Source organism: Sinocyclocheilus anshuiensis, unplaced genomic scaffold, assembly GCF_001515605.1.
Source record: "Sinocyclocheilus anshuiensis isolate Anshui unplaced genomic scaffold, SAMN03320099.WGS_v1.1 scaffold86, whole genome shotgun sequence".
Classification (NCBI taxonomy): Eukaryota; Metazoa; Chordata; class Actinopteri; order Cypriniformes; family Cyprinidae; genus Sinocyclocheilus; species Sinocyclocheilus anshuiensis.
In genome coordinates, this window is record NW_015547662.1 from 3,597,491 (window position 1) to 3,610,189 (window position 12,699).

General features: G+C 35.1%; 1 protein-coding gene across 3 annotated transcripts in view; it reads left to right on the forward strand.

The window, feature by feature from the left end:
- LOC107702382 (testican-3-like) overlaps positions 1 to 12,699 on the forward strand; it is a 34,641-nt gene that overhangs the window by 6,372 nt on the left and 15,570 nt on the right. For 2 of the 3 annotated variants that reach the window (XM_016504683.1, XM_016504685.1), the window contains 5 exons: positions 2,444 to 2,452; positions 2,773 to 2,812; positions 7,569 to 7,677; positions 10,812 to 10,917; positions 11,160 to 11,259. In XM_016504683.1, coding sequence (XP_016360169.1) covers positions 2,444 to 2,452; positions 2,773 to 2,812; positions 7,569 to 7,677; positions 10,812 to 10,917; positions 11,160 to 11,259 — 364 coding nt within the window. The remainder of the gene's footprint in view (positions 1 to 2,443; positions 2,453 to 2,772; positions 2,813 to 7,568; positions 7,678 to 10,811; positions 10,918 to 11,159; positions 11,260 to 12,699) is intronic. The other variant, XM_016504684.1, reaches the window with a different exon arrangement.

Genomic DNA, 12,699 nt, shown 5'->3' on the forward strand with positions numbered 1-12,699 from the left:
ATATAACTCTGACTGGATTCGTCTGAAAGAAGAAAGTCACATACACCTAGGATGCCTCGGGGGTGAGTAAAACGCAGCCTAATTTTCATTTTTGGGTGAACTAACCCTTTAATGCTGCACTTTCTTTATTGGTTATTCATTCAACATATGCTTGAAAGCCTTCTAATAATACCCAAGGAAATCCCTCTGTATGCTGAGAAATGCCCTTAAAGTGATTACAGTGGAAATAATCATGATTTATAGTGCTCAGACTATGCTAATCTGTTTGTGTATGTGTGTTTGAAGCAAGGGAACTGTGGTGATAGAGTATATTTAAATGAAACAAATGATCGGTATTGCACACTATAATTATTTACTATATATTCAGATACAAAACAATATAATGTCACTTTATAAATCCCTGAGAAGCAATTTATTTTGGCACAGGGAGGATCAGACAAACAGATGCTGAGCTACAGGTGAAGACATGGGAATTCAATAAGTTGAGATGGGAGAGTTACTTTCAAATGTCTTCCAGTACCAACTGCTGTTTGTTTATTAAAAATGTGCTACTTTAACGTGTCAGGATCCAACGGAGATAGTATTGTATTTATTTTAAAGAAAAAGATTCCCTTGTGTGAAGAATTACATTGTAGCATACTTTCAAACAATCTTTTTACTAAAATAATATACTTTAAAAAATTTACTTACGTGTGAACTGAATGTCCTGGTTTTGGACACTTCACTGCATGTTAAATGCAATTAAATAAAAAAATACAAAATGTGTTTTTGACCCTTTTAAGTAGGATTTAAAATATCTTTTTATCTTTACATGTCATTTCATAATTACTTCTATTGTCTTTGAAATATGGTTAAAGTGTATTGTAAAATGTACTGACAAGAGTTTATGGTAAATTAAATGTAAAATTTTACAAAGTCATTTCTGTTGACTTGTATGTCATGTAACAGTGAAGTTGTAGTTTAGTACATTTAAACATTAACTTAAAATGTAATATTGGAAAACACATACAGTTAAAATGATAGTCAAGTAGTTTACATGTGCTTTAGTATGTTAGTTAGAGCATAATGTTCCTTTATTTAAACACAAACAATAAATAAAGTAAACGGATTACTTGAGGACAATTTGTTTGCACTTATTTAGACCATTTTAAATATAATTTGTTTGAATTTGATATGTTCTAGTATTGTTGACTTAAATTCATTTAATTGCCTCATTTAGTTAAATGCATTTTCTAGATAGACAAGAAAATTACAAGGAATGAGCAGGATTCCAACAGAGTATCAAAAATTTTACCTAATATTGTAATAATATATTACTACATATATTTTGGGGGCTTTTTAATGAACAGAATTTTTTTTTTGAAATAACCCCCCAAAAAACTTTATTTAGAACCATCTTAATTATTAAGTTAAACTACAAGGTTTGACAATATTATATTAAAAAAAAAATGAATAATTTACAAATTGAACTTTTTTTTTTCTGATTATTGTGAGTCTTAAAGAGTTACTTTCACTTTTTTCCTGACCAGACAAAGTGTCACATTCCCTTCTGGTGAACGTATGTGAAGGTACGTGCTTAAAGCATCAGCAACAAGCAAGACAAGGGGACAGCGTCCATTCATTCAGTCATGCTATCACATGGCTTCTATAAAAAGCATGATTGCAACATAATGGAGGCTATTCTGTTTCTATCTTGTGCTCCCTTACATTTTCTGCGTAGGTCTTAGATGAAGACAATAATCTTAACATAAAGACAGAAAGTAAGACAGAAAAACAAATGCACAATATCAAGAGCGATCTAGGTGTAGATTGGGTGGCAACTGTGTTTAGCTGCTGAAATAGAGGCACAAACAAGAAGAAAAAGAAGAATGACAGTGTTTACACACAGCGAGGCTGAGAAAGATAAAGTTCTTTGTGAGTGGAAAAGAAGGGAAAGGATATTATGAATGACCAACGGAGACGCTGTAATGGATTTCATGTGCTGTTGTTTATTCCAAGATGCATTTGCATGCATTTGCATGCATGCCATTCACGCAAACACACACTCAGACGAAGGAGTGAGAGAAATGGCAGCCATCAAAATGTGTAACTCCAAGAGGACCCAACTGCTGCCATATCATATCTATATCGGTGTGTGTGTGTGTGTGTCACCATATGGTGCTATCAGTCTTCAATGGACCTTTGATGGAAACTGACATATTACCCATCTTAATTAATTAAGCATGAAGAAGAGTGCAGAGAAATGACTGAATTCGATAGGCAACAAACAGTCCAGTATAAATAGGCACAATGCCAAGCCATACATATGTATTTCATTATTATTTCTTTGTTTATGGCATATTTTGTTGTGGTCCATTTTGTGTTTTATTGTTGAAGTGATGTGTGTTTAATGTTCTGTCTAATGTTTATTTGTTTTTTTCCACAATGCTTCCTCTACAATCAGGAGGTGGAGGTTTGTATGATTGCGCTTTTGTTTTTCCATTGGAACAGAGTATTGCTAATCTGCCTGTTTGTTTGAAGGGAAATTCTTCCAAGTTTGCGTTATGTGTCCTTAATGCTGCTGTAGTTGCATGATAATATAATAATGCAGTGTGCATTGAGTGTAACTTCTTGTGTTTCACATGAGTAACTATGAGCAAGGAAGTGTAAAAATGTATTATTCAAGCAGCAACAATGGTTTATGTACTGTAACAAACAGAAGCTCAGAAAAAATGAAATGCAGACTGTTGATTAAGTTTTCTGTTTATTACCTTATGTTTTTTTTTTTTTTAGGAACCAGGAACATGGAGTCCAGGAAAACCATTTGATCAAGGTAGGACTGTCAGCCATAGGTTGGAACCTCATTGTGTTTCGCATGTGTTCAGAGTTGAAAAATCAAAGAAATCTTTCAAGCTGAAGTGTGTCATTTTTTTTTTCGTTTTTTAGTCAAATTCTTTCTCCTGACCAGCCAGACTCAGAAACAACTGCTTAACCAATGGCGCGAGTTTTAGGCGGGACTATTTGTTTTGTTTTACCAATTAAGAATTAGTGGAGTGTTCATTAGTAATTATTTTCAATAATGTGACTGAGTCAGTTATTCCGTACATTTATGTACGGCATATGTGCATTTAATTATCTCAAGACATTTAATTCCAAGTTGATCTTAAAATGCTCTTCCTTGCACAACTTCTAACATCACTGATTACGCAGCCCAGGATGCCACTGCTAATTCTAAAGCCTCACCCAAACCATTGGCTGTTTATAAGCAGTTATTGGAGTAACAAGGTTCTCCCTGTGTGTGTGTGTGTGTGTGTGTGTGTGTGTGTGTGTGCATGTTTATGTGGTTTATGAGGACACAAATTTGTATAATAACATGGGTATGACATAGGTATTACAACGAGAAGGTGATTTATGAGGACATTTTCAGTGTCCCCGTAATTCAAAAGGCTTATAAATAATTCAGAATTTGTTTTTTTTTAAATCTGAAATAGCACAAAGTTTCCTGTGAGGGGTAGGTTTAGAGGTAGGGTTGGTGTAGGGCAATAGAAAATATGGTTTGTACAGTATAAAAACCATTACGCCTATGGAGAGTCCCCATAAACCATAAAAACAAACCTGTGTGTGTGTGTGTGTGTGTGTGCGTATAGAGAGAGACATTTGTGATGACATGCATATGATCACAGCTTTCAGCCATACTGTGAAAAATTTCTTTTTTGACTCCTTTTGAAGTAAAAGCACATTAAATCCTTAATACAGGATACATTTACTAGACTTGAGAAGCAACACAGCATAATGCATTTTGTTTTCATACATTTACACATTTACATTTACATTTAGTCATTTTGCAGACGCTTTTATCCAAAGCGACTTACAATTTGGGGATACATAAAGCGATTCTTCTTAAAGAGGCGATACAATGCATGTCTTACTGCACTGACAGGTTTTTATCTCCACTGGTTTTTAACTTTGTTGTTTTGAAAAAGTGAATCTGCCATTTCAGCAAGACAAATTTCATCTGTATTAAAGATACTTTTCTTTGAAAATTAGTCATAGCATCTTATGCAGTATTGCTTCTCCAGTTAATTTATTTAATTCATTTATTTTAATTATTTATTTTTGAAGTGCATATTCACTATTGTTCAAAAGTTTGGGGCCACTAAGTTTTTTTTTTTTTTACTTTTATTCAGTAAGGAAGGACACAGACATTTATAAAGTTACAAAAGATTTCAATTTCAAATAAATACTGTTCATAATGCTGTTAATAAATGCTTTCCAGCAATGTGTGAAGCACTGCTCACATCGAAGTCACTTTAACACCCAGCCGTTTTCTATTGGTCAGCGTGGTGAATTTGCTTGACCAACTTGAACATGAGCGAAATCTGCATGGGGAACTTTCGCCCTTGCGCAAAACACCCAAAGTACAAATTCCTTTTAAAATGAATGGAATTCGCCTCCAAAATTTTGCAAAGCAAAGATAACTGTGACCTCACCAATAAAATCACAGACATGCAGTTATAGAAAGTTATTCAACATGTTGAAACGTCTGTCAACCAATCAGGTTAAGGGATTCAGCAGTCTTGTGGGACTGTATACTTCATGTATGAAGGTTATGCTTAAAGGCAGTATGGGAAAAGTAACTTGAAATTTTATGAGTAACAGAAATAGCAGAAGATTTGCCTTAATGCTTAAAATGTTTTTATGTTACAGGCTATTTATTTTTTTTTTATTTTTTTGAGCTCATTGGAAATGGAAAGATGTGAATCTCTGCTCCTTTGAGCCATAGCGTCTTGTCGGTTATCAGTGTTGAGTGGATGTTAATCAGGCATATATGAGAACTCAGCTGTTGTGCTAATTCACAGTCACATGCTGTGGCCTAATACCCGTATCATCACGCTACATCCGTCTGAGAAAATTAGAAAACTGCTTTTTAAGACTCTCCATCACATCAAACTCTAAGTGTGCAGTAAATCTTACGAGATTATGCATATTCGAAAGTCATTAGAACCCTGTTGAATATTCATCACGAGTTTGATATTCATGCAAATCACTATTGATAGAGCATTGAGTGAGTCAAAAAGAGCAAGTAGAGCAGTTTAAAACAGATTCTGATCACACTCAACATGATGATGCACAAATCAATCACAAATTTTGTCACACACACGGTCAATGGACTCTGGGGTGCTGAGGAGATTGGGATTGGATAAGCCCTAAAGCCTGTGCAGGATTTGACTAAGGCTCTTACCATCTGAGGTCAGAGAGCATTCGAAGTGTGGCTGTGTTTGTGTTTGTTCTTTGACAAGGGGAAGGTAAAGGATGAGTATGTTTGTGAGATATTGTCTTTCTTCCTCTGTGCATGTGCATGTGCGTGAGCCTCTTAGGACTATAAAAGCACTTAATGGCATTAGGACTGTTATTCTTTCTTTCTCTCTCTCCTCTATTCTTCCTTCTCGCTTACTTTTCGTCACAGAGCATTAGCTACTGCCCCATTTCAGGCTATAGCAGAAATAGAATTCTTATTTACGCGCACACAAATCAGACAGATCATACTTAGCGTATGTTTGTCTGCAGCTGTATACGTGGCTTTCATGTATTTTTGTTGAACCCTGCACATGAGATACATTATTTTTGGAGTTAAGTGGTTTCGTAGTAAAGGAGTTTACCTTTGCTATTCATTGGGTCAGTTTACTAAACAGTTTGTTAATGCAAAAACCTGCACATTATTACCACCCACAATCTAGTTTAACCATGTACTAAATGTGCTAAAATATCATTTAAAGGGCTAGTTCAAACAAAAATGAAAATTCTGTCTTTAATTACCCAAACCCATAAGACATTTGTTAATCTTCAAAACACAAATGAAGATATTTTTAATGAAACCAGAGAGATTTCTGCCCTGCCATTGAACATCCATGCAACCAAAACTTTGATGCTTCAAAAAGTCCATAAAGACTAGGGGTGAAATGGATCGTAGTTGATCCGTGATCTGTACGGACCAGGCTCCACGGTTCGACACGCATGTGATTTGCGGATTAGTTGCAAAGTTTAACCAGAACAGACTGGCATGTTTCTAAGTTTTGCCAGTTTACATTCAAGCAATTTTAAACCATTCAAGCACAAAAAGAGGCAAAAGGGCTCTCAATTCGGTACTGGCGCACTGTTTTCTGTGCGCACACACTGCAAACACAGAATTGAGTTCTCTTTTGCATCTCCTTGTGCTTGAACAAACACATACACTCAAAATGATCTCAAAATACCCATCTCGGCAAGTATTCTCATAAACATAGTCGGTTATGTCTTAAAATGACGTAAAAAGAAAAAAATATTTTGTGTATCATTATAGTGGAACCGTGCATTAGGTCTTAAAGAGACAGCAGCCTATAAATACCTGCTGCTATCTGTGTCATTTGTCTCAAACAGCAAAGCACAGCTTTAACAGATTAATCTATATTTAATTTATTCAGTGAACACTATGCAATGTTATTTTACATTTAATTATTACTTTTCTGTACCTGAATGCTACTGATAGACTGTTTTATTTGTAACTTTGTTCTGTTGTATTTATCCATGCTTCTAATTTGTATATTATTTCTTATTTTATTAATGACTGTTGTCTATTTGAACTTTATTAGTTAAGTCTATTAGGTTTTGCTATGGTATCAAAGAAGTATTTAGTGTTCTTTACATTTGTCTCATTTTTCTTTCTTTTTTTTCTTTTTTTGCTGATCTGAAAAATGATCCGATCTGTGACTCCTTAACGATCCGAACCTTGAGTTTTGTGATCTGTTGCACCCAAAATAAAGACCCTGTAAAAAAGAATCTATATGAACTGAGGGGTTTAACATTGATCAGCACACATACATGCTGTAGAGCTCAACCATACTTGCTTTACACGCTAGAATAAATTTGTTTTTATGAAAGCTGAAATGTTTTTGCCTCACACGTGAGAACAAACCTCAACATTGGTTCTTGTGCCTCAAGCAAGCATGTTTGAGCTTCTGTTTACCATATTTGATGTGCTCTATGTACAGTATGTATGTTGATCAGTGTTTATATGTGAATGCAAATTAAATCCGTTCGTCATATAAATATTGTATATCTTCAAAAGATTTTAATTAAACCACTCGATTCATATTGATTACTTTTACAACATATTTATGAACATTTTGAAGCATCAAGTTTAGGTGTAAAGGACTTACAATAAAGGGACAGAAATCTCAGATTTCATTAAAAACATCTTCATTTGTGTTTCAAAGGCAAACAAAAGTCTTATGGGTTTGGAATAACAAGAGGGTAAGTAACTGATGACAACATTTTGTTTTTTGCACAATCTGTGTTATTCTTTGTATGTAGATCTGGCTTAGTATAGATTTTTTTTCTTATTCACAAAACACAATTACTTTACAGTAAAAGTGGTGCTAAAACAATGCAGACAGTGTGCTACTAAACAACACTATCTGTGTTCACAATTCATTCTTATTAAGTAAATACCATGCAAGTTGAATTTAACAGTATTCATGTATTCAGTATTTGCTATGTTTATCTGTTTCATTGTTTGTATTCATACACGTCTGTTTTTGTATGTGTTTCAGCTCTGGACCCTGCCAAAGATCCATGCCTCAAGATAAAATGTGGCCGCCATAAAGTGTGTGTGGCTGAAGATTACCAAACACCCACCTGTGTTAGTCAACGCAGAATGAGGTATACTTCCTCCGATCTATCTGACTCACAGTTACTGCTCATTACTGAAACAGTAGTAAAACCAGTGTACACGTGTGGCTTAAAAGATTGGCACACTTGCTACCTTGAATTTGTGCATGACCTCTTGAATTACAAACATTTTGGAGACAGCTATGTATCGGTCAGACATCATGGGCCAGTGATCTAGAACACTTCACAAAACACCCAGGGATGGTTGAAAACAAAACACTGAGTGGAAAGCAGTGAGAATACCACTGGAGAAATCTGAGGAAAAAAAAACTGTTTGAGTAAACTGTTAACAAAAACATTGAATGTTATCAGAACTGTCCAGTGGCTGTGCTACCAAAATATTAAATCTGTGGTGTTAATAACAGCTGGTCCAGTTTTTAGTTTGTAATAATTCCATATTTTTTTCCAAGCCAAGTCCACTACAAACTAAGCAAATACATATGTGGGTACCAAAATATGTTTTATTTAGATGCTTTCCAGAAGAAATATGTAAATAATATTTTAGGTCATTGAATTTGTTATGGAGTATTTACTCCAGTTAACATTTTCACCAGTTATGGACTTGCTGTAGCATTTTTCCATATTTTTTTAATATTGATTTTACATGGTACATTTTCCTGCACATGTTTGATGTTAAGTATGGCCAAAAAGTTTTTGAAATTAAACAAGGGCTGTTCTATGGTCTTACCCAGTCAACCTATACTGGAACTAACTGGGCAAACTTGCCTGCCAAAGTTTGGGAATTAGTTCTTCTGAGAGAGAGAGAGAGAGAGAGAGAGAGAGAGAGAGAGAGAGTATGTGTGTGTGTGTGTGTGTGTGTGACCGAGGTGAAAATAAGGCACAGAATGACCTGGATTTTGCAAGCTACAGTTGTCAGCAGTGATTGTCGTTATGAAACTAATCAGTTAATGTATTTGGGGTGATAGCATAATACAAATGTTTTTTTTTGTTGTTGTTTTTTTTAATGGCCCAAAGAAACAGACAAAGAGGGATATTGAAGAGAAGTATCACAGAAATCAACATAGAGAGAGAAGTATAGAAATAGAGAAGCATAAATAACAGAAGTATGGAAAAACAACATTAGATTCTCAACTGGTGGGTGCAATGCAAAAAGTGGTCGCATAACGTCTGTTATGTAGAGTTGTGGACATGAGGGAAAAAACTAATTGCAAATATTAAAGGTGCACTAAGCAAGCACAGTGTCGGACCGAGTCCCAAAACAAACTCTCTGCCAATCAGCAGTAAGTATTATCTAGTAATGATAGGGAGAAGAGAGCGCTCGGTGAGTGCACAGGACGGATATTAGCAGATCGACTATAGATAGTGATGGCAGATAATAAAAAAATTTAAAAAATAAGGAACATTTCGGAGGAACAAAACATTAAAAAGAAGGGTTACGATCAGGCAAGAGGTAGTACCGCGTAAATATCGGAGCAGCTTTCCAGTGGTGGAGAGAACTCAAGGACCGCTCCTTAAAAATATGGAGCCTGGAATCGGACGCAGAGGTTGCTTTGTTTCTTCTTGATAGGTGCGTTACGTTGATTTTGTTTTTTCACACAATTTTTCTGTGTTGGGTTTTGTTTGAATATGCTACGGCTGGCAGGCATAGCAGATACCGCCATCGTCGCTGCCAGGGTTGAGTATGTACATGTGGGGCGGCGTTATCAAAATAGGGGCGAGGTCCTGTTGGGGTATGGGCGTGTTTGTTTTGGTGCTTTCTAGGCTTGCCGCGCTAGACGGTGCTGACGGTGATACCGTTGTTAAGCCGCAACACCGGTTACGTCACTTGCCCACCGTAAAAGTAAAATGCGCACGCTGCTTTTGCAAGCTATTTAAAATGCGAAGGAAAGCGGGGAAAAGAGGAAACGCGCCTGCCCCCACGGTGATACTGATATTATCGGTGTTGTCACACATCGATTAACCGGTGGGAAAATTTCCTCACCGTCACAACCCTAGTGCTTTCAGATATCAACATCGTTTGGCAAAAATTGCTTAGTGCACCTTTAAAGGGGTCCTATTATGCTCTTTTACAAAGTCTTGATTTTTCTGGTAAATAAAATATCTCCTTTTGAATTGGACTTTAAACTTTGTAACTTCGCAGATCTTTTTTATACTCAAACAGCAACATTACAGACTAACTAAAGTTGAAAAAGTGAAAAATCATAATAGCACCCCTTTAAAACAATTTAAAAAAATGCTTATCAGCCTTTTAAAGGGAGAAGAAAAAGATGCATATAATTTGTCAGAAGAGATGTTGGAGCAATGTCTTTCAACTTTTTCGCTCTCTGTGGTCCACAACAATATTCAAAGCACAGATCTAGAAATTACACTTTCAAAATTATTTATTATCAAAATTTAAATTTAAATAATTTTAGGTCCACCTAAGGTTCTCTAGTGGGCTCCGGCCACCTGGTTGAGAACCACTGAATTAGTGACCAGTGAAACTATTTCATGCAAATTCATTTATCACTTGGTAGAATTTAGACAAATTAAAGTATCTTATAAAAGCATTTTAATGAAGTACTGAATAAATAGTTGTTAAATCAAATTGTGTAATGAATCAAATTGAATAATTCAGGATTGGCAAATATCGCTTTGGAATCTAACAGAAAACAAGTGAATTGTAAATTAAATTGATTTGCTGTCAGCCCAAAGATTCATACTCCTACAAATTAGGCAGATTCACGTACGGGTTCCTAACATCCCCTCATCCTCAAAAACAATGAACGAAACTTTACAAGGGAAACTAAAATATGAAGATATTCACTTAAAGTGAGAATAAATATGATTTGTGTTGACCAGAATGACCAAAGTGTGGTTTACGTGAAACCATCTTATAAATCAAAATCGACAGTTTTCCTATTTAGCCTGCCATGCTAATAATATTGCATGTTGTTGGTTCAAAATAAAATAGATATCAATTGATTCTAGGGAAACAATTCTTTATTGTACTGTATTTGTTTGCCATTGGATTTTCAATTTGGCTATTGAAGTAAAACCAGCGCAGAACCAGTGCAGCAGATGATAGTAAGAAGAGGACAGATAGAAACAGGCTGCATTTCTGCAGATCAGTATTGTTTGGCTTCTTCATTGTTAGTGCTAAAAGAGTCATTTCTCTTTTGCAGTTTTAAAGACATGAATTTGAACTCACCACTGCTGAAATGCAAAAGATGTCCAGTTGTGCAACCTTCACCTGTTTGTGGAACAGATGGACACACATACTCCACCAAGGTAACACACACACTGCCTGTTTGTGAGAATTGCCACTGTGTGTGTGTGTGTGTGTGTGTGTGTGTGTGTGTGTGTGTGTGTGTGTGTGTTTCTATACAGTATGTGTATACGGTTTGAATTGCTTTTCATAATGCTGTGTCACAGAGGTATTCAACCAAGAGATTAATCCCAGATCGACAATGTACTTATCTAATCTCAGCTTTATATGTGTGTGTGTGTGTGTGTGTGTGTGTGTGTTGTAGTGTAAAGTAGAATATCAAGCTTGCATCTCTGGGAAGCAGATTTCTGTGAAGTGTCCAGGACAGTGTCCCTGCCCTTCAGGAAATCCAGCAGAGAAGAGAGGTACACACACTTTATTAATGCAGTTCATTTCTGTTAGACCCATAAGGACTTGCACACAAACACTGCCTTTGTTTGGAAAGGAATATGTGCACTGCTTACCGCATACCGTACAGTATACACTGTTCATTTAATATGCATTATGGATATGATAATATGGGTCAATGACAAATGTGAGACAAATGAGTGTCCATAATAAAGAAAATGAAAATGTTTTAAAATTCTAGTTTAACACACATAAGTTCTTAGAAATGTACTTGATATGGTTTTGAAAAACATTTATGCCATTTTTAAGAAAATTTGATGTAACCATTAAGTAAAAAGCAATTAAAATTTTTTCACATATTTTTTCTATCTCTTTTTTTCCCCCATCTTCCATATTTTTTTGACATCCTAAAATATACACTACCGCTTTGGGGCCAGTAAGATGCATTACATTTATCAAAAGTGACAGAAAATGCATTTATAATGTTCTAAACGATTTTTATTTTACATAAATCTTGTTCTTTTTAATTTTCTATTCATTAAAGAAACCTGAAAAACTATGTCAGTTCACACAAAATATGAAGCAGCAACTGTTTTCAACATTGATAATAATGAGAAATGTTTCTTGAGCAGCAAATCAGCATATTAGAGTGATTTCTGAAGGATCATGCGACACTGAAGACTGGAGTAATGATGGTGAAAATTCAGCTTTGATCACAGGAATAAATTGCAATAATATATTAAAATAGAAAAATAATTGTAAACTATAATAATGTTTCACAATAATATATATATATAATTTTGAAATAATAATTAAAAGTTTTGCTTAAGTTTATTATTATTATATTAGGACAGTTGTGTCACTGTTACATTTTACACTTTATGCCCCCCAAAATTGCTTATCAAAATACATTTTAACTTAATTAAATAAAAAAACATGCTCATCATAGACGAGGTGTGTTCATTTTTAAATATATCCAGACATTGTCATTGACCAATACTGCTGGCTTAATTAAGCAAGTGGTATCTAGTTATCAGCTTGGAAATCCTTTTTTTCCCCTGTAAAAATGTCTTAAGTCTTGACAAAAAACTAAATGAAGAATATATATATATATATATATATATATATATATATAGACACACACACACACACACACATCATATACACTTCTGGTTCATTCAAGTTACAGCATTCCACATCTGTTGTATACTGCATATTTTGACTAATTTAGTAGGTATCCCGTGCATACAATTTTCTGCACTTATATATTGTGTATACTGCACACAATATACAGTTCATATATTGTTGTAGTATTCTATTAGTGCTATTAGGAATAAAAGTGTTCCCTTTCATGGGAACTTCGAACTGCGTCCTCTAGGGGTCGCTATGGGGGGAACGCCTCGTCGTGACCCGTGTCTGAAGCATACATTGAAAAAACACCAACTCGTTGGCCGGCG